Consider the following 24,500-nt stretch of genomic DNA (forward strand, 5'->3'; position numbering starts at 1 on the left):
AAGAATTCTTGGGCGAGTTGGTGTGCGCTTCGCCTCCTTTGATTGATGAATTGATTGAAAACTCTATTGCCACCAATATAAGGGGTTCCCACCACCACCACCACACCAGGCGGATAACTTCTTTTTGGGTCTCAACGTTTTCGATTTGTAGGAGGGACCCCTAGGCTTCTCTGTCTTGAATGTTGGCCATTGCCCCAGACGAAAGGGGCATTGCCAAATTATGCAATCTATACTCCGTTTCATACATCAAGTGCAACACTGTCAAAGCTACAGCTCTTGCTTGCGCTCTCCGCATCCGTGATGAAAAATAGTGCCTGCTCTTAACGAGAAGAAATAGTAGTTATTTTGTCTGCAATCTTAATATATCTTACATTTGCCATCAGCTTCATAAAGAGCACTTTTTTTAGGGAGAAAGGATCGGATTCGGTAAATTTATGTTTCTTATGTCGTTTTCGTTCGTGCCGCATTTTCGCTTCCCCGCAACCTTGCCAGCTGTGCCACTAGATGGCGCTGGCTGTGTCCTCCGCGTTGCGCATCTCTTTGAGAAAATGGTTCTTCGGTGCGCATTTTTTCCATGAGATCCGCACTGCGAAGATGTCTATAGGCATGCGAAGCAAGTTATTGCAAACGTGTGCTCGGAATAGAGCCCGTTTCCGCAGGAACCACTCGGCCAAAAAACGAGCGCGTAGTGGTACGCCTCCTTTTTTTTTTCTTTTTTTTTCGGACTACTTGCGTAGCTTTCGCTGCGTTGCACCTGATGTATGAAACGGAGTATAGTGTACCTGTCTACAGTGTTTACAGTTTTCATGTTGTTTGTCCCATACCTTTAAATGGTGCAGCCATACTGGGTTGGAGTAATTTCCGTCTAGCTGTAGTTTGCAAAGATTTTTGGCCTCTTCGTTGCTTAGCTGTTTATGTGGAGTGGAGAATGTTTTTCTGTTGAGTTCGTAAGATCTGTTTGTGCAGTCACGTGCTTTCTCCTTGATGACTGAACGCTTACGCATGCGCATTCCTTTTGCATTCTTCAGAGAATTAGGAAAATTTTTCAGCGCAAACGCGAATAAAAAAACAAAAACAAACTAGTGGATCATGTCCCCTCCGTGAGGCAAATTGATTAGAACGCCATTATGTTAACGGCGCTTTTAGTACCGCATGTAATTAAGTGACAAGACAGTTTACAACGTAGAAAGTAAATTCCTTTTTTAGTAGTCATCTTCACAATGCAAAATTTTATTCGATGGCTCAGTGTGGTGCACGCAATTTCGCTGACTTAATAGCTTGGATTTTGATACTTTTTTGCGCTAATAATATTGAAAATTACCTTTATTTTAACACAAATTAAGAGTCCTGAAGGCAATATGCGAGGCTGAAGAGAAAGACGAGACCATCCACCGAATATGCCTACCAAGTGGTCGCTTATGGTTAAAAGAAAAATGTCGTAAGCTTGGTTAATAAGTGCCATAGAGGAAAGCGGTTGCTTATTTATTTCATGCTATCACAGCGCACGCGTACCTTCAAGACAACCTATCTGCAGAGCCATCGATCATAAGCGAATGCTGATGTGTAGGACAAACATTTTGAGTTTTCACAATTCTTTTTTCGAAACACTCGTCAGTAAATAACGATAATGGAGAAATGAAATAAATGCTACGATTCCGTGCAAAAGTTCGGTAAATAAATGTTTCTGCAAAATTACTGCCATACGATTTCAATTGGATAGAAGTCTGGTCTAGTTGCAAGCCGTTCATGGCAAAAAAAATGAGGGTGCGTCTCCTCTTTCTCTGTACTCCTAAATTGTGCGACAAAGTTTAATCGCGAACATCTTTTTTTTAGCATTCATGGCTATGCTCTCCAAAGCAGCAGCTCACAAGCAGTGGCAAATGCACTTGCACAGCTGGCATTCTGTGGAACTGCAAGCATGGTGCTGTTGTGTGCTTTTAATAAAAAGAACAAAGAGGGGCCATTCCGCACCACTGGACACAATAACTTTTTTCCCTCTCTGAACGCCGTGGAATGCTAGCCAGACTCGCAGCGACCAGCAACATCTCTTTTGTGCACCTGCAAGTCGCGTGCATACAATGAAGGAGAGGGTGCCGACGCGAGCAGCGCGCGTAACAGTCGGGACGTGGGGTGGGTGGTACAATGCGCGTGTCGCATTGCGCAGACTTCCGTTCCGCTCCCTTTGCTGCGTGTTTTGCTTACTGCGTCGCATTATCGCACCAACGTTCGCTCAGTGTGGTTTAGCTGGTATCACAGGGATGTTCGTATTGATCTTTCTCGTGAACATGTTAAACGCTGAAGTTGTAAATTTTATACGCTCACATTGACTCCTCTCAGTGACAAATGAAGCGCGAGTAAAATAATGGAATCAACAGGGCGAGATTTATTGCAGCGAAGCTATATCGCAGATATTTTCACTTCTCAGACGCATTAACTTCTAAATACTAGCAATCCCAATGTGAATTTCTTACCTAAGCTCTTACAGCTGGGTGTTCCAACGCTAGCGTTATAGTTATTCCGTTTGTTTTTCTTTGACACTGATATGTACTTTGCTTGTTAGCAAAATCTTTTACCCTTTTGTAAACTCACCGCGCCTCGTTTGGAGACCTACGCTCAGGTCATTTTGTTATCACGAGGAATTCATGAATACCGTGACGAATGCGCGGTGGTCGCTTTCCTACACTTCAAGATTTGCATTGCCGTGAAGCGTCTATGTAAGTAATCGTGAATTAATAAAGCCTGGCTTTCGATGCAGCACAGTTTCACTCATTTATGCCCTTAGTGAAATCCCTCAAGCCATGTGATTCTATCCATGTGCTTGCTGAATTCACTTGAAGGCCCTTTATGTTCACAAACGTGCCCGAAGAAATAAGCGCCAGAATGCGTTTACATGACGCGCGACGAAAGACTAGGCTAACGACGACGGAGGTAGAACGATGCTATGATAAGGTGGTTGAAGATGCCGTAACATTTCAGTTGCCATAAGACTTGACAGCAGAAATCCACGCCAAGTAAAGTTGGCTGAACAACAGTTACGGTGTTCATTTTTCTGCCTTATCCGAGCGTGGTTCTGTCTCCGACGTCGTTGGCCTTGTTTTTCGTCCAAAAGTAAAAAGACCATAAAATTCCCCGCCAATAGTACATCACTTTGACGTCACAACGTCACATGTTTGCTTTGCCGCACAATTCGCAGGGGGCGCAGGGAAACTAAAGCCTCGCTCAGAGTCGACACGCAGGCTTCTATGGAAGTTACGCTACCAATACTCTTTCTACCATGTGATGGTTGTATGATTGTAATCTGCGATTTCCTGATGATAGCCTTGCTAAGTAACTCGGATGATCTAGACAGGAAAAGTAGAAAGGTAGGCTTGAAAATCAATATGCAGAAAACTATAGGTAATCTTCAATAGCCTAGGGAAGGAACAGCATTTTACGTTAGGTAGCGAAGCACATGGAAGTAGTAGGTGAATATGGGTCTGTTCGATTCAGTCAGGTGTGCAATCCAGTTCTGTGGTTCAGGTGCAGCTAAAGTCGGTGCAGCGCGTCAGGAGCGCCGCACATTATTGGTGCGGCATTTTTAATCGAGCCTTGAGTCTGCTCGCTTGTTCCCGTTGGCCGCGAGCTGTAAGTTCTCGCGGTGAGGCTATTTTCGTGCCTCGCGAGGCCACCGACGACAAGATCGTCGAAGTCACTTTAAGGAATTTGTAGAGTCCTCCGAGGAACCCGACACTCCTTTGCGTAAGCACAGTTATTACATCGTGGTTTAGACCGAAGCCGATCGACTGGTTCGGACAGAACAACTGAAGCGCTGTTGCCAGATATTTCAGCTTTGAACTCAGGGGGCTATTCAGATTGCCACAAGATACCTTAGAGGAACTCGTCATTTTCACGGAGAATGACGCCGGATCGGTCCACGACGGGAAAAAAATGTCGCTAAAGCCCAGTTCACATTGCGGAAACATTTGGTCAACTCTGTCCGGCGACAGCGTGTTCGCGTAATGTCAACTACCCTGTTGCTTCAACACGAACTGTCCGGAAGTATGCCTTTGTCGACCGGCTAGACGGAACGGAAAGTTCTGCAGGAATCCTTGGCGAACTCGTCACTGAAAAAACAACTTCGGCTACGCTCCCTCTCTAGCGTAGCCGCGGGCGATTCTGGAGTCAGGCGCACAAAAGAGGAGGGAAGACACGACGGCCCCACCACAAGGGTCTTGCGCACAAGCACGGGCCGGAGATAGGAAGAGAACCACGGCGGCTCCACCAGCGCGCTCCCTTTTCCTGAGTCTATAGGTCACGGAAGCAGAGCAGCGCCGCCTCCCAGGCCTCCCTAAAAGGGTGGGTAATTAAGGATTGGGAACGGTGGGGATTGGATGGACATGCCCAGACCACGTGGAAAACGTCCGAGAAGGTCGCTCCATACAGGCTGCGGCCCCCATCAAAGTCTGCATTGAAGTGCTTCAAGACTGCCGGGCACAGCATTGTGTTTGTAAAAATTTTGAGGAGCCTTTCTTACAAGGACCTTTACAAGACCTCTGCAAGGGCGCGAGCAGCGTTAGACGCCATTGGGGCTCCGGAATAGGAGCTCCACCTAGATCCGTGAGGGCTTGGGCCAATAGGGCCTCGGTGCAAACACCTCCTTGTACAAATAAATGTTTGTCACCACCATCACCACCCTTTTCCTCCCGTCGAGCCGCGCGTCCTCATTGGCTGGTCCCGTGACCCACTGCCCGATTGCATTTAAGATGCCGTACCGCGGGAGACAACAATCGATGAAGGGGAGCTTTTTTTTTTTTTTTTTTTCAAAATGCTGTTTGCGAGCACGAAAACAATAAAAAAAAAAAAACAGAAAAAAAAAACCCCGATCAATTACGGTTATATGTGAACGCGGGCGTAGTGTGTGGTCGCCGGGATTTTTGATCGGCCAGCGAACAATTCAAACACTGCCGACGACCGCTCTTTGCATATTTAGTTTTCGTTGCCCAAGTCTGTCACACCGATGTAGCACCCTGGCAACCTTTTCTTAACTGCTTGTGCAGTGTGACAAGCTGTTTGAAAACAATTGTGTCTTCGGAAACAAGTCTCCGGCTTGACGGGCGGACGTGTTTTGTCCACGCCTCTGTTGTGTTCCCGCAGTGTGAACCGGGCTTAAGTGGACCATCGATGTTTACAAGCATGTCACCGGCAGCGCGCGTCAACACGTGCACCGTCAACACGTGCACCACTTTTCTGCACCTCCTCCTCGGACGGTGCCGCGATTCTTTGCACCACAGCGGCACCAAGACAGCACCAAAATCAATCGCGGACGGTGGTGCAGGGAACTCTGTGAATCAAGTGCTTTGGTTGCTTTGGTGCAGCGCACCGAACCGGTTCCGGCGGTGCAGAGAACCACGGCTGGCAGATCCGGACCATGAAAGGGAAATAACAATGGATAGAGCGCGTTTGGCAAGCACTCGCAGATTATGACTAGCAGGAAAGTATACAACAGCTGCATCTTACCTGTAACGTGGAGGCTGTTCTACCAGGCCCCGGAAAGTCAGGGCCACTTCCGTCCCGTCTAATTCTCCCAAGCGGGGGCGAAAGGAGGAAAGAAAAAGCTGGGAGGAGGACTTCTCCCTCGTGCCTAAATTTTCCCCTCGCACTGACGGCGCCGCCGACTGCGCTGCGTGGCTTCCTCCGTCCTCGCGTGAACCGCTGTAGCCGTTACGGCTCCGCTCGTTTTGAATTAGAACAGTCGTCTGCGTCGGTCGTCGGCGTAGCCTAGCGCTGTGAATTCTCTGCGTGTTGGCTTATCGGCCAAAGTCGCGATTTTTCGTCGCGGTTCTTTTACTCTGTGCATCTCATTCCTGCTGGCTCTTCGCCCCTTCGTGAGACGAGAGACTTGTCTGCGTGCACCTCCAGTTCCGTGGACCCATCTCGTCTGCTGATTGTGCTGGCCATTACAGTCGGCGATACCCGCTGTGTTTCGTGTTGTTGAACTTGTTACCTTCATGTACTGTGGAGAGACGTGCGTTTCGAAGAAGACGGTTCTTCCAGGAAGGGTAGTGTAAATTTTTAATTATGCATTTTGGTTATGTATAGCACAGTGACATGTGATTACTTACATCAAATACCAAACTAGGTAACTAGAACGCAGGTATTTGCTCATGTTTCTACATTGCTTTGATGGTATGGAATGCGTAGGATGAATATGTGCATCATTTATTTAATTTCATATCAACTGTACACATGCTGACAGATGCAGTGCCGGCAAACTGGGTTCTTTTGTAGTGATAAAGCAAGCATGCAAGATTACAATGTTAGCGCAGAACACATAACACTACTGTAAACTGTTAGCTATGTGAAGTGCGTGTGTGTGAGGGATACCTTGTTGCATCTTTTCATTTTCTGTTTCACGTGCACTTAATAAAAATTGGGAACGATATCTGCTGTTCTCTGTGCTATTTCTATGGGCCTAGTGCGCTGGTATGGAGGCGCCACTGCTCCGGAACAAGTAGCGCCACCTCCCGCTGGCGCACCCATATGTGGTATGTCTGCTCGTCGAAGAGAGGCGGCGGAGTGAACGCGAAGTCTACTCTTCTCGACAGAAACCTTGCGAGAAGAAAACTTTTGTCGGTCATTTCCTGCCTCGTGTCACACGCGTACATAACAGACACATGTACCATGTGTGCGTGTTGAAAAATAAACCAAAAACAAAGCGAAGAAAGCCGCTACCCATTCATGCCGTCTGGGAGAAGACCGCCGGCGCTTGGGGCGCAGCGCATCGTCGGCGCGCGAGTGCTTCTGCTGGCGGCTCTACGGTTTTTTTTTTCCTTTGAAGTAGGAATTCGGAACCCGAACAATATGGCACTTTGAAAGTAAAGACATAAACAAAACAAAAACTAAGCCAGTGTGCAATGCGCAGCACTGGCTTTTCCCCTCGGTGGCAGTGTGTGTGGAAACGGCATGCTAGACCCCCCAGAAGCGACAGCCGAGAGCTGGGCTCCGTTGGGCAATAGAAAGGCTCTTAAAAAAAAAAAAAAAAAAAAAAAGAAAAAGAAAAAAAAATCATGTCTTCCCCAGGACGGGACGAGCAGGCTGTATATGGAGATGTACCCTAAGGCGTCGGGCCTTGCGTGCACGTGCTTTTTCGGCGCTCAGCAGTTCTACCGTAGTTTTTATTTTCTACTCAATGCGTCGAAATAAGTGGTGACGGTTCAGTGCGCGGAAAAACAGCCATAGCTGAGCAAGCTCCACAGCGCGTGCTGTTCGGGGGATTTCGCGTGATCGGGAAGGTTGAGACGATTTAAGAATGACTGCTTGGTGCGCGGTCAGAAACAGCACGTGCGTGGAGTGCGCGGGGAACTTCAGAGTGCAGAAGGCCCTCGGATATCTTCAGAAAATGCGCTAACGAAATGAAAACCGCCTTCTACGACGTACGTCAGCTTGGAGGTAAGTTTTATTCGGCCCTTTCGGCGTCTCTTCACCACATATGTAATTCATTTTTTTTTATGTAGTTGTTGGCAAACCCACGCGATATCACGAATGCCAGTTGCATCTGCAAGGCCGGGTGCCACTGTTAACGATGCGACACATCGCTCTCGTATGATTTCCAAGGAAACCGCAAAAAAACTTGATTTTCGATTGCCTCCCGACGGTTTTTTTATAACTATTATGACACCCATAAACACAACAGCAGATCGAGCTGTTAGTTTAAAAGGACGTTTTCTCTTTGCGGGGAGCCATGAACGTGTGTCAAGTCAGCAAGCGCGCACTCCAGCAATGTGCTTCGCTCTCCATGTCGTGCTTCTACGTCTTTTACGTCAGGCTAGGCTTCCCAAAAGCGAGCATCGAGAACAGCTGGAAACTATCATTAGGAAGTCGTTAGAAAAAAAAAAAAGCTCCTGTTGGGCAGGAAGGCTCCGCGCTCTCTACAACACAGGCTGTGTCCGAAGACCTGCCAGCGCTGGTTACAACTTTTAGTAGTTGTTACAACTTTTAGAGCTCGAGTTGGGTCCAGAAGTAAAAAAAAAAAAAAAAAAAAAAAAAAAAAAGAAAAGAAAAAAAAAAGAGAAAAAAAAAGACCCGTTTATTTTTGTTGGTGATTGTCGCGTGTTGCGCGCTCGATACAAACAAGCGATCGCTCGTGCATGCTTGAAAGAAACCTAGCGTCAAGTACTGTACAAAAAAAAAAAAAAGTGGGAAATGCGCAGCCGAAACGAAAAGCAATGGGTGCGATATGAGATTCGAAATGACTAAGTAAGTACAGGCCCTTGTTTTAGTCGCTGTTTATTTTTTATTCTTACGGGGAACCAAAAAGAAATCGGAATACAGCGTCGGCGCTACCCACGGTTGCGGATCCAGACAGCCGCCTTTTACAGCGGCGCCTCCCAGACGGCGCCACATGTTCGGCCAAAGCTGCAGCGCACCAGGCCCCGCTTGCTCGCGAGCGCCTGCGCTATAGTGCGCGCCCTCGAGAGCGCTATGCTTGTGGTTTTTCTGGTTTTTCTTTCCATCACACTGTTCCTGCCGCGAGCCGGTCGCGCCGCGGCAGTGGCGGCAGAACGATGATGCGGTAGAAAATCCACGGGCAGAGCGTTTACGCGGGCAGCGTATTGACAAACCATATCCCGTAGGAGCAGTAGGAGCACTCGAGCAGACGACGCTCTGACGCGCAAGCACGTGACACGACGTCACTTCCTCTACGTTGTTTTTTTGCTTGTTTCTATTTTTTTTACGCCAAAATGATGGCGGCGCACACGCGCACGCCATTAAACGCTTCGCCGATGCTGGCGTTGGGGCGTTGGTTAGCCAGACAAACGCGTATCCTTCTACCATGGCTTTGTGGTAGTGCCTGTGGCTTAAGGGGTGCTGCGGCCACATTTTGAGGCTTTATAAACGCAGTGGCTCAAGCCGTGCCATTTGGATGCTGGATACTGTGATGCTTGCAGTTCGAAACAAGTGTTTTGGCCGTCATGTTTGACTCTGACAGCAAGCGATTTTGTGAAGCCACGACTGCTGAACTTTGGCTGCCTAAGCATGCTGGATGCCGACTGTGCTGGTGATGGATGTGCAAGTGCGTCGATTCCAAGAAAGCTGCGCAGCGCCTTTGGATGCTTGCCTTGGAGCCACTAGTCGCTGAAAGTGCTGCCTTGGTTAGTAGCACTGCAATGTTTGGATAGGCACCGCTGGAATAAGGGGGTTAAAAAGGGGGGAAAAAAGAGAAAGAAAACGTGGTTACGTGGTATATTTGTGAAACATTTGCTGTGATGCTGCATCGCTGCTCGAGGGGGTCTTCGCTAGGGATGCTAAAGCTACTGACCTACCCAAGGGTGTATGTAGACTAAATTACATCTCAAAGGCCGTCTCTCATTTTATGCTACCTTGTGAGCAGCTGTCTGCACTCAGGATTTTTTTTTTTTTTTTTCAGTTATCGGCATTTAAATACGGAAATGTTTATATATGGCAACATGCTGGGACAGCGGAGCCAGTTTTCTGAAATTAGCGGTAATAATCCTTGAAATGAAAACATGTTCTCGTTTTGTGAATGCACGCATGATTACGGCGCCCTGTTCATAGCGGCAACCGCCCTTTTCTGAAGCCCACAATCTGGCGACGTCAAACTATTGATTCTGAAAGTAGTGGGATATTAGGTGAATTCGATAACCAAGTACTCACGCTTCTGTGGCTAAAAACAGCGCTGACAAGAGACGAAGCAGAGGGGAGACGATGCTGTTTCGTCTGCTTCGTCTCGTGTTAGCGCTGTTTTTAGCCACAGATCATGCACCAACCAGCCAGAATTTCCACCCTCTGAAAGTACTCACGCTTGTTTGAGAGCACTGCGTTGAATGGGCATTTGTTGAGTGCAGTAGCTAACTTAACTGCACCTGTTAAGCAGAGGCAGTGGCATAGCATGCTGTGTAATGTGTTTTTTGTAACTCTTTATGTATGTGATCGGTATTTTGCTCAAGTGTCATGGCAAGAAGAAACAAGAGTGTTTATTTTTGCAGTCGTGGGCACCTCATAACATGCTTACGCAGGATGGTGCAGCTCAATATTGAGTCAAATAAGTGCTGGCTTTCACAACAATTGTTTATTCCTTGTATACATCTCAAAGTGACCTTGGCTAACTTGAATTCCAAACTATCTTACAGCCGCTTCAAAAGCTTCTGAATTAGGTGACATATTGTACTTGCACCATTATGCCTACCAATTTTTTTGAAGAAGGAAGCATTGCTACAAAATTAAAGGATTAAGCTCTCAAATTATAGCAACACTTGAAGAGGGGAGAACCAGAGTATTTTGACATCGCTCCCTTATGGTTTGCACACTGGCAGCTAGCAATCCAACTTTTCAAGAAACGCTTGTTAATGTCATCATCATGTGCCACAAGTGTGTTTATAGTAAATTAGGTACTACAAGGACTTGTGGCTATAGTAAATTAGGTACTACAAGGCTACCTCGATGAAAGTCGTCTAGGAAATAGTATGAAACAGCCAGTTTTAGGCATTTAAATTTGAGGAACCCGAGTTCGATCCCAGCCATAGCGACCATGTTTTGATAGAGTAAAATGTAAGGCACCCATTTACTGTGTGATGTCAGTGCATGTTAAAAAAAAATCATTGGTCAAAAATGAGCCAAAGACCTACACTACAGAATCCTGCAGAGCCTACGTCAAATTGGGACACTATACTAAACAAAACTGAAATGCACTGCTTCTAAATTGAGGTGAAACAATGCCTTTGCTGTTTAGTAAATGCACGGCAAGCAATACACTGTAAACCATTTATGCAGAAGCAGTTTGTTTTACTGGCAAATGCCTTCAACTTTTTGGCAGGAAAAAGTGGCAGATGTGACTTCAGTTCTACAAATGACACTGGGCAGCCATGCAGCCATCAAAGAACCTACTTTGAATTGCAAACAGCCACATTTGTGTTTGCAAGGAGGCCAAAGCACAGTGAATAAGCAAGATAGCGATGAAAATAATTCAATGAAAAGAAAGGTGGAGAGTTCGACCAGCAGCGATATGACCCTAGCGTACTGCTCAACACTAGATAAGGGAGAAAAGGGAAATAAAAGGAGAATGATGATACAAATGGTTGATGACAATGTTGTAGTGCAGTGAATTGGTTCGAGTTATAGAGAAGACCACGCACACAGTGGATTGCACTCGTCTCGCATAGTCGACGTATAACACATGAAGTGCATGTTCTCCACATGCACTAGTTGTCATTGCACACACTTTCACTCTAATATTCTGGTCCAAATGCATACACAGGCTCGCCACGCACTGATTCTGAATAAGCTCAAACTAGACAGAAACATGATTGATTGCACTGTAAGCAGCTGTATAGGCATGCGAAGCACAGCACTAACAATTTGTGGTGTGTCACATATAGAATGGTTTGACTGTAAATTATGGAATGGTTTGACTGTTAAAGTAGTGTGGTGTTGCTAGCATGTTTTTCTGAAAAATTCTTTCTGTCCAGCTAACTTCATTGCAACATCTGATTGAAGCTTGAACACCTGCAGCAGTAGCAGACAGCAAGACAAAAGTGTCCATTCAGATTGCAGAACTTTTGTAGACATGGAAAATAATAAAGTATGATTCATACTTATGAAACCTTTGCCCTTGTCTTCTTTTTGATAGTGCAGCCCTAGGCAGCTGCTGCACCAAGATGTTCATAGGTCAACAGGCCCACCTTTTGCAGGGAGACCCAGCTGCTACAGATTCCAGTGGCTATGGGGAATGTGTTAATAAACCAGTACTACTGGAACTAGTAGGATCCTAGCAAAAAAACAGTAGGAAATTTTTACCTTGGATAAACAATTATCTTCTTCGGCATTTTTCAGCAATTGCTCTGATTGCTCTTATAAAGTGCTGTACTCTTACTACACAGCTCACAACCCCTAAAAAGATGTTGGCTACATATCTACAGAATATCATTTAATATCTCATCAAGAGATGTGTGGGCATATGTGGGTATTTGGTACATGTCCACTTTCTACTCTCTTCAACGTGAACATTATAATGTATACTATAATGAGATATTATTAACATTTAATTGCGGCAGATATTCACTGGATGTTCACTGAGTATAAGTTCTTAAGCTAATATTTTTTTTTTTTTTTTGTAAACTGATTTTACGAACGTTTACAAGGGAAAGTTATCAGATTGATGGCATGTGACTAGCACTTTGTGTCATCATTTCTACAATTAGTCATTTACCTTCGAGGTGATGACTGCCTTCAAAAGTCTCTTCTCTCGAGCTTGCCAGCTAACTGCATAGGTCTGCATGGAGACTATCGCCTAATATATTGCGTTCGTGTACTTTCGACTCCAGTATAAGCGATAAGTGTAGCTCCGCTTTTTATTAAATTGACTAAAATCCAACCCACATATAGCACTAGCCGAGCATAAATTATTTGACAATGATTGAAATTATACTGCTAAGAGCAATACCGGCTGATCGGCAATGTACGTACCTTTCTCCATCCTTTTGAACCTTTTCCACGATCCAAGACGTGTTAGTTTCGACGCTGTAGGCTTCCAGCCATTCGTTGACGGCTGCCTCGTTTGCCAGGTTCGCGCGATACACCGATTCGTGCCCTTTTGACGCGAGCTCATCTTTTACGAGCTCGAGCGGCTCTGCAGGAGCTCGTCCATCATCTCTAGTTATCCGCAATTGACACACAAGTTCGTCAAGCACAAAATCACCCTGGCTAGCGCAGCGCGCAACGGATGAGCCATGTGCACGTGCGTACAACCCAGAAGCACCGGACGAACTGCGCGGAGCTATGCGGATGGGGAGAAGTGCAAAAGTGCAAACTTCGGGGTGTAGCCGAGCCGAGCGACGATTCCAGAACATACCAGAAAAGAACAGCCACGCAAGTGACCACTGGACTGAAATTTACGTGACACGTGACCGGTAACCGACTGACGTTTACAGAACACCAGAAAAAAGCCCGCACAGCGGTCACTGGACCGAAATTAACGTGATCGCGTGACCGAACTTTTAGCCGACGGCAATTTGCGTAACTTTTACGAGAACTTCAGCTGACAGCCGTGCGGAAATACGAGCCCTGCGCGAAAACGACACCGAAACATGCGTACCTTTGACAAGCACCAGTGGGGAAAACAACGTAAATGCGAGCCCTGCGCGAAACGAAACTGAAACCATGAGGAGTCTCGTCACAAGGCGCTAGGGGAAAACAACGTCGCTGCTACTCGCGGAAGTGACGTTGTGTCACGTGCTTGTGCGTCAGAGCGTCGTCTGCTCGAGTGCTCCTACGGGATATGGTTTGTCAATACGCACCCGGGCACCCGGGCACGGGCGCACGCGAGCGCGCGACCCGCGCTGCTTGAAGCAACCTACCGACACCCCCTTCAGCGCACCGTTTTTTTGGACCAGTCCGCTATACGGCCTCCCCCGTTAAGTCCATTTTTTACCCGCCCCCTCCCGCTATAATCCTATAATGGGGAGTTTGGCGCTAGCGTCTGTAATTCGTGGCCGCTGGGAGGCATAGGGAGTTGAGGTATGTTGAGGACAACGTAGAGGGCCATGGAAAGAAAAATGGTAGGGATAACGTTAAGAGATAGGGAATGTGCAGAGTGGGTCAGAGAAATAACACGTCACTGACATTCTAGTGGAAATAAAGAAGAAATGGGCAGGGGTAGGACATGTAAAGAAAGGATAACCGATGGTCGCTCAGCGGCTCAGCTCAGGTAGAGCACTATAGCTCAGGGTAACAAACTGGATTCGAAGGGAAGGAAAGCGTAGCACGGGGCGGCAGAATGTTAGGTGTGCGGATGAGGTTAAGAAGTTCGCAAGGGATGGTGGCACAGCTGGCACAAAACCGGGTTAATTGGAGGAGGTTTATAATGATGATGATGGTGGTAGTGGTACTATCCACTATCCATTCATCCGTCCATCCATCCATACATCCATAGAGTTTAATCCCAGTTACATGGCGGACGTAGCCAGTTGTCCTAGCGCTCGCTTGTAACAACTGTAGTGTTTTCAAGGCCCATCGCAAATCCATTCACCTTGATTTTTCCAGGGAACATACCGCGGCTACATCCTACAGTTACTACAGTTCACTACCTATTGTATTACAGTTCTACAGTGCCCGTTCTAGCCACTCTACCGTAGCGCCCGCTGGCCGGCAGCCCGCAGTTCCTATTTCGAGGGGCCGTACTGGGTGCCATGTGGTGTATGTAGTGTGAATTTTGGACATTTGGTGCCTGTATTCAAGCGAACTGTTCAAGATGAGCACGGTGCTTGAAAAAATAGCGGCCATCGAGGCAGAGGTAAGTCGTTTTTCGCTCCCGATACCCCTGCTATAGTGCTATACCCCTACCAAAAAATGGGCCGACGTAATACGGGACCACCGTCAAGATTTCTTCCATAAATAACGAATTTGTTAAAAGAAACACCCTTTTAATAAATAAACGCTTTTGTGAATTTCGCTCAGGGTTCCTGTATGTCACATGTAAGTCGCAGATGTCATATGTGACGCTCTGAAATTTGAATAGTTCATGTTGAGCACAGAGCTGTTTAATATTACCAGTTGCAAAACTTCCCATAGGGCACATGTATTAAAAAACGGCGGTTTTGATTGGTCAAAATTAGGATGTCTACGAATAGTTGCGGCACCCGCAGCCACTGAAGAAAACTGTCTAAATTGCAAACTTTGAGATTGTTGATAAATGAACGATCACCGGGAAAATAAAATGTGTTGAGTTGCAGTAGCAAAAATTCTTAGACATAACAGCCGTAGAGGTAATTAAGGTGAAAAAGAAAAAAAAAACGTGTGATTTCTTGAAGGCAATGACGGAAATGGCAAAAAACTTCTATTGACCGGCGCGATAATTCATAAGCATCCGAAAAATGCTTACTAACACCAGTCACTTTTTGAAGCGGTGTTTCCCGACTGGTATGATACAAAAGGTCTGGTTGAGCATTGTCAACGCCATTGTGTGGTTCACTGTCTGCATACATGCTTTGTCACGTCTGTCACTTTGGCGCTTTAGATCTTGGCATGAACGGGCAAATAAACATAGGGGAAGCATGCAAAACGGAAAAAAAAGGAAAAGTGTACTAGGTAGTATAGTGCCTAGAGATTTTGCTTCTATCGCACAGGTGTTGTCGCGGTTAGCCACATGTCGTGCAAAGCGAGCTTCAATGCGGTTTCAGTTTGTGAGGACTATGGTATGATGCACTTCACGGTCATCTTTTGCATTTCGCCTTTGTCAAGATTGGTCGTCACTTCCGGGTTTAAATCTGGAACCACTGAACCACGGTAGCAGAATGCCACCACATTGAAATATGTATGCCGTGTTGTAGCATATTTGGTTGCTGCATTTGCGCGAGAGTAGAATGACTCCCGATCACACGCTTGGAGGTCGTTGGCTAGCTTCAAACTGAGGGGGAAAGTGTGTGCAGTAATACATGGGCCTAGGCAAGTGTTCATAGCTCGGTGTTTCCAAATTCAGGAAAACCAGTTGCAATATAAATATTTATTGTGGTAGTGCCATGTAGGATCGTAAGAAATAAATGTAACTGTACGAATTGTAGAATTTCCACTTTTTCGAGAGGTATCGAATGTTGTATACATGAAGCAATGACGTTGACATTATAAATGAGTGGTATGCACTGCATTATCTCAAACCGACTTTTACATTGTAGAATCAGCTAGTACTTCCCAAGTGCAAAAGCAATTGGTTGCTATTTTTTTTAATGAGACTACAGGAAGCACTTTTAGATCACATTCGAGACTACACAAATAGAATAGGGACAGAGGATGGAAACACAGCACACACATTGCAGAGAGCAACAGACACACACTGCACTCTGTGTGCGCTATATGTTTCCTTCCTCTGTCCTTCTTTTATTCGTGCAGTTTTGAAGATGAGCAAATTTCACCAACTAAAGTTCAGCAAGGCTGTTTGTTGGGCTAGTTGGTGGAGTTTGCTCATTTTGGCAAAGCCTGAAGCGCAAAAAAGACAAGGATGTGTTCTGTGTTGGTCTCACACAGGGGTGGAAGTGCTGCTTCGTTTGCTTCAAACTGCTTTCTCTGCTCCATCCTTTTCCAAACGGGCTGCCTCAGTGTATTGCCATCAAATTTAGTGAAGCGCGTTTTCGCCGCTCAGTGGGCCATTAACGTATTGCCAATGTAAAATGTGATTCGGTGCATTCAGCAACTGTCAGATGCAGCAGGGTGATGGCATGTTGTGTGTTTCGCATACGCAGTGTAGGGGCCGCCATAGTCAAAATGGTAGCAGCACATAGGTGGAAGCGGTATAACGCATCTCACGCTGAGCCTAAGGTAAAATTTTGATAAACTAGAACAACGCTGAGAATAATAAATGTTTGTTCACGAGTAAATTTAAAATGAAGTAACTTGATGGAATTGATCGCAAGAGAAATGGTCTGTGCACTTGACATAGCACTTTCGCTCATTAAATCACTGCTGGTGAGCGAAGCAGACACCGCAAACTACCACGGTAGTTAGGAACCTTGACTGGCTGCAAAGAATTACACGAGTTATAATAATCGTTCTGCTTTGAAAACAAGCAAATAGTAAATTCACTATTGAGCTTGTCATGCCTGCGTCAGACAAGAGGAGGAGGCAGGAAGGTTTATCAGAAGAAGAAACCGGATTTCTACCCTGCACTGGGGGAAGGGGGTGAGTGGGTATAAAGGTGAAGGATAAAAGGGAGTTACAGGAATATGAAGTCAGTATAGAGCGGCAAAATCACAACCTGAGCATACTTTAACTGCTACCAGGGTAATGCCACTTACAGGGCCTATTGCCAGTGTGTTGAAATTAACGAAGCCCCTGCTTAGCTCTAGCAATAATGCGAACAGCCTCTGGCAGAAGGCTGGGAAGTAAAGAATCTGAAGGAAGAGAATGCTAACCTTGAGTGCTACCTGCCCTCTCTGAAGGCACTACTGACCAGCGCCCAGAAGTTTACAAACACAGGCATACGATCAAAAAGATATGCACCAGATAGCAGAAGTGTGCTGCTCTTCAGTGTGAACACCGAACTATAGTGGCAGTGCTTGAGTACATCAAAGTGGTAGACTCCACCTCTAAACCTGTCACGTCAAAATAGTGATAAGCTTTTAATTAACCAATGTTCAGTTGTGAAGTGTAAAAGCAAGCACTCTATTTGTTGCTAGTCTGTTCCAAATTGTTGCTGAAGTCAACTGGGATATTTTAAGCATCTGTACATGCTTTGGCTGTTTGCCTTGCCTTGTTAGAGATGCATGCAAAGTCAAGCCGAGCATTGCACTTAGAAAATACAAAACAAAGGAATCAAATTGGATTCTTTTATACGTCAGGAAGAGAAAATTGCTATTATTAAAAGCATTTGAACTAGAAGCATTCTGCAATACAGAACTCATATACTCCAAAACTCATCTTGCTGCTCCAAAGCTGCTCCAAAATGGCTTTATTACTGCTCCTTGAGCTACCCCAAAATGCTTGAGCCTGCTTCCACCCCTGCTCACGTCCCTGTCCTTTGTACACTTCAGGCTTTGCCAAAATGAGTTCACTAGGTAGCCCTCCAGCAAACACTTCTGAACTAATGGCTGTCACTTGTTCACGCAGTACATGCAGCTGCGAAGCTGACGTTTCTGTAATCAGGCTGGATTTTGATCTATGTTCCATTTAGGCCTTCTCAAGAGCATTGATCAACTGCAGAAAATATTTAATATTTGGATAGTGGAAGGTTTTCTTTTCGTTGGGCATTTCTGCCATCTGTAAGAGAATCACGCTGGCAGCGTGCCCATTGAAAATTTTCTTTGGCATCTTTCCTGGTCAGCACTTATGTTATATAAGGGCAGTATGCTCACGGGCATCATTCTGGTAGTTAGATAAGAAATCTGTGCATATGACTGCTAGCACCTGATGGAAAGTGACAATTCAAGCAGATGTGTACACGTTTCTCATCTCCTTTTGCCCCCATCATAATCTCTCACAATGGCTTGACTTAAAAAAAATTAGGTGCTCTGGTCATCATGGCACAGCATGTGGTTCTTGACACTGGAAGGCATACTCAGTAATAAAAATTCATTATATGGGACTGGCCAAACTAATTATCAAAGGTGAACAGCAAAGGTGGGAGGAACAATTTTTAGAAGGCAAACAGGTAAAAGTCCTTGAAGTGTGAACTTGGACAGATTTCATTTTCATGATGCAGCAGTGTGTAGTAGGTTTAAGTAATGGGCTAGTGCCTTCTGCTGGTAGTGGTTGAAGTATAGTAGCAGTGGTTGGCAGCCATGAGGACTATGGCCAGTCTAACCTTGCTGTCATATCTGCCCGCATTTTCTGCTCTGCTATAACATATCTGTAAATTAGGTATTGAGGCACACTCTTGCGTACTTCACTTCCATGTTATTTTTTGTATACGTACGCATTTATTATTGAAGCAGTGTTGTGAAATAATGATGAAAGGCCAGGGAAGAGGACACGTGATGAGTGCTGATCCTGTCTTTCCGGTCGTTTATTACTCTGCACTGTTGACCCTGGTTCAAACCCAGCTGTGGCGGGCACATTTTGATGGAGGCGAAATGCAAAAAGTGCACATTTGCTGTAAGATTTCAGTGCTTATTAATTGCTACCAGGTGGTCAAAATTTTTCCGCAGTCCTCCCTGAGTTACTTTGGTGCATTTAACCCCACATACTCTGCCATACCGTACCATAATTTGTACTGATGTCCCAGTCATGAACGCTGATCAACAAGCCCTACTTTCCATCCTACCTTATATGGATTCATTAGAGTGTGTAGCTCTTAAAGTGATTGATAGGCAGAAATAAGAGACATATACATGCATGTTCTAACGGATCACACACTCTACCAAGTAATGTCATATACTGCAGAAAAACCACTCGTTGCAACATAGATTTACCTTTGCTGCTCAGTGTACAGACATCAACTCTATCAGATCAAGATGTTAACAGTCTAGTGAGTGCGAAAATTTAGCGACGCTGTAGCCAGTACACACTTATTAAATGCCTTGATGAAGTACATAATTTGAAGTTATCTGGCAGAAGCAAGCAATTTACCTGTTATTTTAGAATCCTACATGTGCAAAGGCTGTTTGTTCAAAGAGCTGTTGTTGATAGCAGTTCACCTTGAAGGAGAACAAAATATAACACAAACATTGCTGAACTTGAGTGTTTCTCCAGGGTGAACAGCCTTTTCTCAGAAATTCAGATACACATACAAAGTGTGCTACAGCACAGATGCCTCATGGGGGAAATAATGGGTTAAAGGCAGTTGTCCTGCTGTGCACTTGGCTCATTTGGCTTATGATGGCAGTGAATTATAGATTAACAATATTGTGCAATTGAGGAGTGAGGCTGGTGGCATATGCATGAGTGGCATTTCTGCAACCCTGCTGCCCCTCAGCTTTGTGTAAACAAAAATAAAACTTGTTCAATTGAAATCGCATCTGACTAGTGTTCTGTGCCATTAGTGTTACTGTTGGCATCCTTTTATTGACACAAATGGGCAATCCCTTTACACTGCTTTCACGAATTTGACATATTAACAGTGGGAGGGGAGCGAAAGCTTCACATTATTTTGCATATTCATTTATGCTACAATACTATTGCTTCTACTTGATTCTGAATGTTTAAATAAATTGGAATGCTGAAATTGGAAAAGGTCAGCAGATGATTCATACCTCCTTTTATAGATGGCCCGTACCCAACGAAACAAGGCAACTATGGGCCACCTGGGTCTGCTTAAAGCTCGACTGGCAAAGCTTCGGAGGGAGCTAATTACGCCAAAGGGTGGAGGTGGCGGTCCTGGTGAAGGCTTTGATGTTGCGAAGACTGGTGATGCCAGAATAGGATTTGTAGGTAAAGTATATGTTGAGATTTTGCATTTACCTCCTTGAGTTTCGGAAATGGTTTTATGTTATTTACTGGAACATGGGGGGACATGTCTGCCAGGGACAGCTTATGTTGTTTATTTTTTTACTACTTCATACAAGTTCTGCATGTAGTTAATGATTACCTTGTCTTGCTATGTGATTACAAATGTACCTTAAAGAAGGCTGCTGAAAGTCCTTGCTTATAACGATGCTTTAAGACCCAGTTCTTTACACTAGACAGCCAAGCATATTCTGCATAGCAGCGGGTCGCATGTTGACTTTTTGCTGGATTTTACTGTTTAGAGAGGCGTTATATAGTTTGCTAGCTGGCACAAAAAAGGTGCCCTTCAGAACTAAGTGGTGCTAAGTATGAAACAAAGAAATAGCTTCTAATTGTTCTACACTGCCAGAAACATTTCTGAACTTGCAGTGTACACACTTTAGTGCTGAACACATTAAGAAGTAAGCTAGTAGAAAGGTGTATTTCTGGCCAAGTTGCCACAGGTAGGATCTTACTGCATAAAACCACAAACTGGTGCACATCATTTCATCTTTCCAGTTGGATATAGAATGCTTTAGTGTTTCGTTTTGGTAGTCCTCAAGAAAGGCAGTGTATAGAATTTATAAAGTTTTTAGTAGTTTCGAACTTCTGCATGTTTGGTGCTGACTTCAAAACTGTTATGCACCAGCAGCTCATGGTGGTCCTGAATGTGAACTTCCCCTACTGTGGTTTGCTGTGGATATAATGGCACATTTGCTGAACTGCCTTTGCATGTGCCCAAAAACATTAGTTTATTTTCTGCATGGTAAAGTTAATAGCATAGAAAAGGTGTGACAAGTTTGTATGATTATTCTTTCTGGCCACTAGATTCTGACTATATGCAGCTGTCTTCAAGCTGCTCGAGGCATTTGTGATGCTAGTGTGGCATGCCAGGACTGGAGTATCCACTTCTGCACATCACTACCTTCAGCAAAAAAGCCTTGGAGTTTAAAGTTCCCAAAATTATGGAAAGTTGCACCGACTACATGACTAGGCTACATGGCTAGGCACCCTTGTTGTCACACCCAGGATTTCCATCGGTGGGCAAGTCTACACTCATGAACACACTGGCGGGTGTTTTCTCTGAGGTGGCCGCTTACGAGTTCACCACATTGACCACTGTGCCCGGCGTGATCAAGTACAAGGGTGCCAAGATCCAGCTGCTTGACCTGCCAGGAATTATTGAAGGAGCCAAGGATGGAAAAGGTCGAGGGCGACAGGTCATTGCTGGTTAGTGTTGCCTCTTTTGCTGCTTTCTAGGGGAGCGTGCTCTTTGTAAACCCATTGTCTTCAATATGGCTGTAACATGTGTAAAGGTACAACTTGTTTCTAATTTTGATTTTTGTTATATGGCCTGTGGTTAATTGTTTGCAAGCCAAGCACACATGAAATGTATGTTCGGATGTGGTTAAGCTCATGGAATTGGTCAGGGAAGGACTTGATTGCTCACTGAGGCCATTAGTCAGCATTCGAAGCCTCCTTGGATGGGAAATGCAGTGACATAAAACCACCTACCACACTTAATTGAACCAATAAATGTGAAAGCATTAGAAGCCATGTTCGGAGGGGAACCTAGTGTTTCTCAAAAAAGTTCCATCATAAAACCACCTGCCACAGTCAACTGTATAGATGCGAAACTCTTAGAAGCCGCATTGGGAAGGAAACGCAGAGTCTGTCAAAAAGTAATGTCATAAACCTCTTGCCAATAGCCGCCTGCCGCAGTCAATTGTATAAAAAAATTAAAGGGAACTGAAATTGAAGTGAATCACTTCCTGCCACGACTGGCTGGTGGCAAAGTGGCGGAAAGGCAGCTCTTTTTTTGGAAGGTGCTCTGTAAGGCAACAGTTGGCCGGGGGCATGACCGATTGGTTATTGGTGTACAGCTTGTGTAACGTCACGAGATCACGTCACATGGCCAAGTTGGCAGGAGTTTTAGCAGTTGGCAGGTGACATGGCTGAGCGCCGATTGGGCGTCTGCATGTGTGACTTCATGACACTGCGTGGCGTGGCCATGTTTGCAGTTGCTGCAGGTTTGCAGTGCCAGTAGGTTTGATCTGCAGCCTCCTATATATGTGCTACAAAAAAAAAAAAAAGAAAGCAACGAAATGTGACAGCGAGCATGTCTGGCTGCAATGAAAGAAACATGTAGCATTGCATTTTATGCTAAGACATTCCACTCTTAAGGTGACCTGAGCATCCCCATAATTTTTGTTGTGGGCTGTCACAGTTGTTGTGTCTAATGAATTGAGAGCAGAAGTACCTCTGTAGTTGTGTTATACTTGTCATGTGCTCATGAAAAGCAAAGATCTGGACTAAAATTAACTGCTGGAACATTTTTACAACAGCCTAAATTGCATTTTTACAGATGTGTGTGTTTGCTTGCTTTGGTGGGGTGGGGTGGTGGTTAGTGCAGCTGTAGGCAAAGCTCTGGAGCAAATTTATTCCACTGTAGTAGAGCTTTTGCAGTTAGAGAGGCAGCTTAGGTTGCGACACCGCCTAAATACTACACACTCCAAGCAGAAATAGCTGCCATATTAATATGATATACTTTTAGGCCCATTTGTAATGAACCTGGGTATTTTTTCTTGGGTGAATTTGTTTTATCCAAGTGCTTGCGATTGGTGTGTTCTAAAAGTATATAGACACTAGGAAAATTTTTGTTAAATAAATAAAGGTTGATAGTAACAATTTTAGGAGCATGCATATATTCGGCACTTCAAATAGTTTTTGTATAGTGTATGCTGTTTGATTTTTTTTTTTTTTTTTTTGTACGCAAACTTGCCATAAAGCATATTATATAAACTCATGTAAATGGTTTTCCGTGAGGAACCGGAGCAGGCTCCCGCTCTTAGCGTTGTCGGTGAGCCATTTAGAAAAGTCATCTTCCCTTGTTGTGGTTAGACCCACTTCGCGCAGAATCTTTGTCCTTGATTCCCTTGTCCCTGCACAAGTCCATAGCAGGTGGCGAACATCCACTTCTGCAGCTGGTGTGGAACATTTTGGGTATGTGGTTGGTCCGATTTCAGCTTGCGATTCCCATCGGCATTTTACCGACGGGGTAAGGGCCGCCCCAAATGTAATGTGATTTGATTCACATTACATTTTTGCTAGTCGAGCTATTTGAACCTTCAAAGTATTTGGAAAGCGTGAATTTCTAGTTCATCTAAGCTTGCAGCAAAACTTCGCGACATTTCTAAGAGACATTCTAAGAGCAGTGTCCTGCACATGTCACATGAGCTTACTTGCTCCTTCCTCACAGAGGCTACCAGCAACGCGCAGCAAATATCTGTGTGTGGTTATGCACTGATGGTAATCGAAAGACGGCACGGCTCGTCGCTGTGTTGTGCGACGATGCAATTGACAGCTGGCTATAAACCTACTGACAGCGACCTTTTCATTTTAGATCACTGCAAGAGACACAGCACATGTGGAAACAGCCCGGCTTATTGCTTGGCTTGTGTTGGAAGGAGCAAGGGTGGAGCACATATGTGTTACCATCGCTGCTTTGCTGCGATTGCTCGAAGTTTATACCAGTTCAGTTCAGTTCAGTCGTTCAGTCGTGTCCAACTCTTCGTGACCCTATGGACCATGTCACGCCACGCTTTCCGGTCTCTCACTATTTTCCTAACATCACATAACTTCATCTGCAGTGCCTCGAGGATGCCATCTAACCATCGCGTTCGCTGCCTACCCCTTCTCCGGCGACCCTCAACTTTTCCCAACATCAAATCTTTCTCCAGCGACTCCTCTCTTCTCATCAAATGACCAAAGTAGCTGAGCTTTAACTTTAGAATTTGACCCTCCAATGAGCAGTCAGGGTTTATGGTTGACAATATCGACTGATTTGATCTTCTGGCAGTCCAAGGAACTCTCAAGAGTCTTCGCCAGCACCACAATTCAAACGCGTCAATTCTTCGGCGGCCAGCCTTTTTCACGGTCCAACTCTCGCATCCATACATCACAACTGGAAAGACCATAGCACGAGTTATACAGATCTTGGTTGGCAGACTAATGTCTCTGCTCTTTACTAGGCGGTCAAGGCTAACCATTGCTCTCTTTCCCAGAAGCAGGCGTCTCCTAATTTCATGGCTGCAGTCTCCTTCTGAGGTAATCTTGGAGCCCAAGAACAGAAAATCTGTCACAGCTTCCACTTCTTGTCCATTGATGCTCCAGGACTGGATAGGGCAAGACGCCATGATCTTTGTCTTTTTAATGTTCAGTTTAAGCCCAAACTTCTCACTCTCTTCTTGTACGCGCATCAGAAGTCTCTTGAGTTCCACTTCACTTTCTGCCATTAAAGTGGTATCATCCGCATATCTAAGGTTGTTGATACGTTTTCCAGCAATCTTCACTCCAGCTGAAGACTCATCCAGACCAGCCTTCCTCATGATGCACTCTGCATATAGGTTAAATAGGCAGGGCGACAGTATGCAGCCTTGCCTCACTCCTTTCTCGATCGGAAACCAATCAGTAAGACCATGCCCAGTTCTGACTGTGGCCTCTTGCCCTTCATACAGGTTCCTGAGGAGACAGATGAGGTGAATTGGAATTCCCATCTCTTGGAGAGCTTGCCACAATCTGCTGTGATCTACGCA

The 24,500-nt window shown here is 45.2% G+C and overlaps 1 protein-coding gene across 2 annotated transcripts in view; it reads left to right on the top strand.

Moving 5' to 3' along the window:
• Window positions 1-13,910: 13,910 nt before the first annotated feature.
• LOC146206444 (guanylate binding protein 128up-like) overlaps window positions 13,911-24,500 on the top strand; it is a 33,530-nt gene continuing 22,940 nt past the window's right edge. Inside the window, exons 1-3 of one of the 2 annotated variants that reach the window (XM_084591112.1) lie at window positions 13,911-14,287; window positions 19,686-19,851; window positions 20,935-21,135. In XM_084591112.1, coding sequence (XP_084447238.1) covers window positions 14,246-14,287; window positions 19,686-19,851; window positions 20,935-21,135 — 409 coding nt within the window. In that variant the 5' untranslated portion in view covers window positions 13,911-14,245. The remainder of the gene's footprint in view (window positions 14,288-19,685; window positions 19,852-20,934; window positions 21,136-24,500) is intronic. The other variant, XM_084591111.1, reaches the window with a different exon arrangement.

This window comes from Amblyomma maculatum, chromosome 1 (assembly GCF_055883805.1).
Source record: "Amblyomma maculatum isolate TAMU_Amacu chromosome 1, ASM5588380v1, whole genome shotgun sequence".
Taxonomy (NCBI): domain Eukaryota; kingdom Metazoa; phylum Arthropoda; class Arachnida; order Ixodida; family Ixodidae; genus Amblyomma; species Amblyomma maculatum.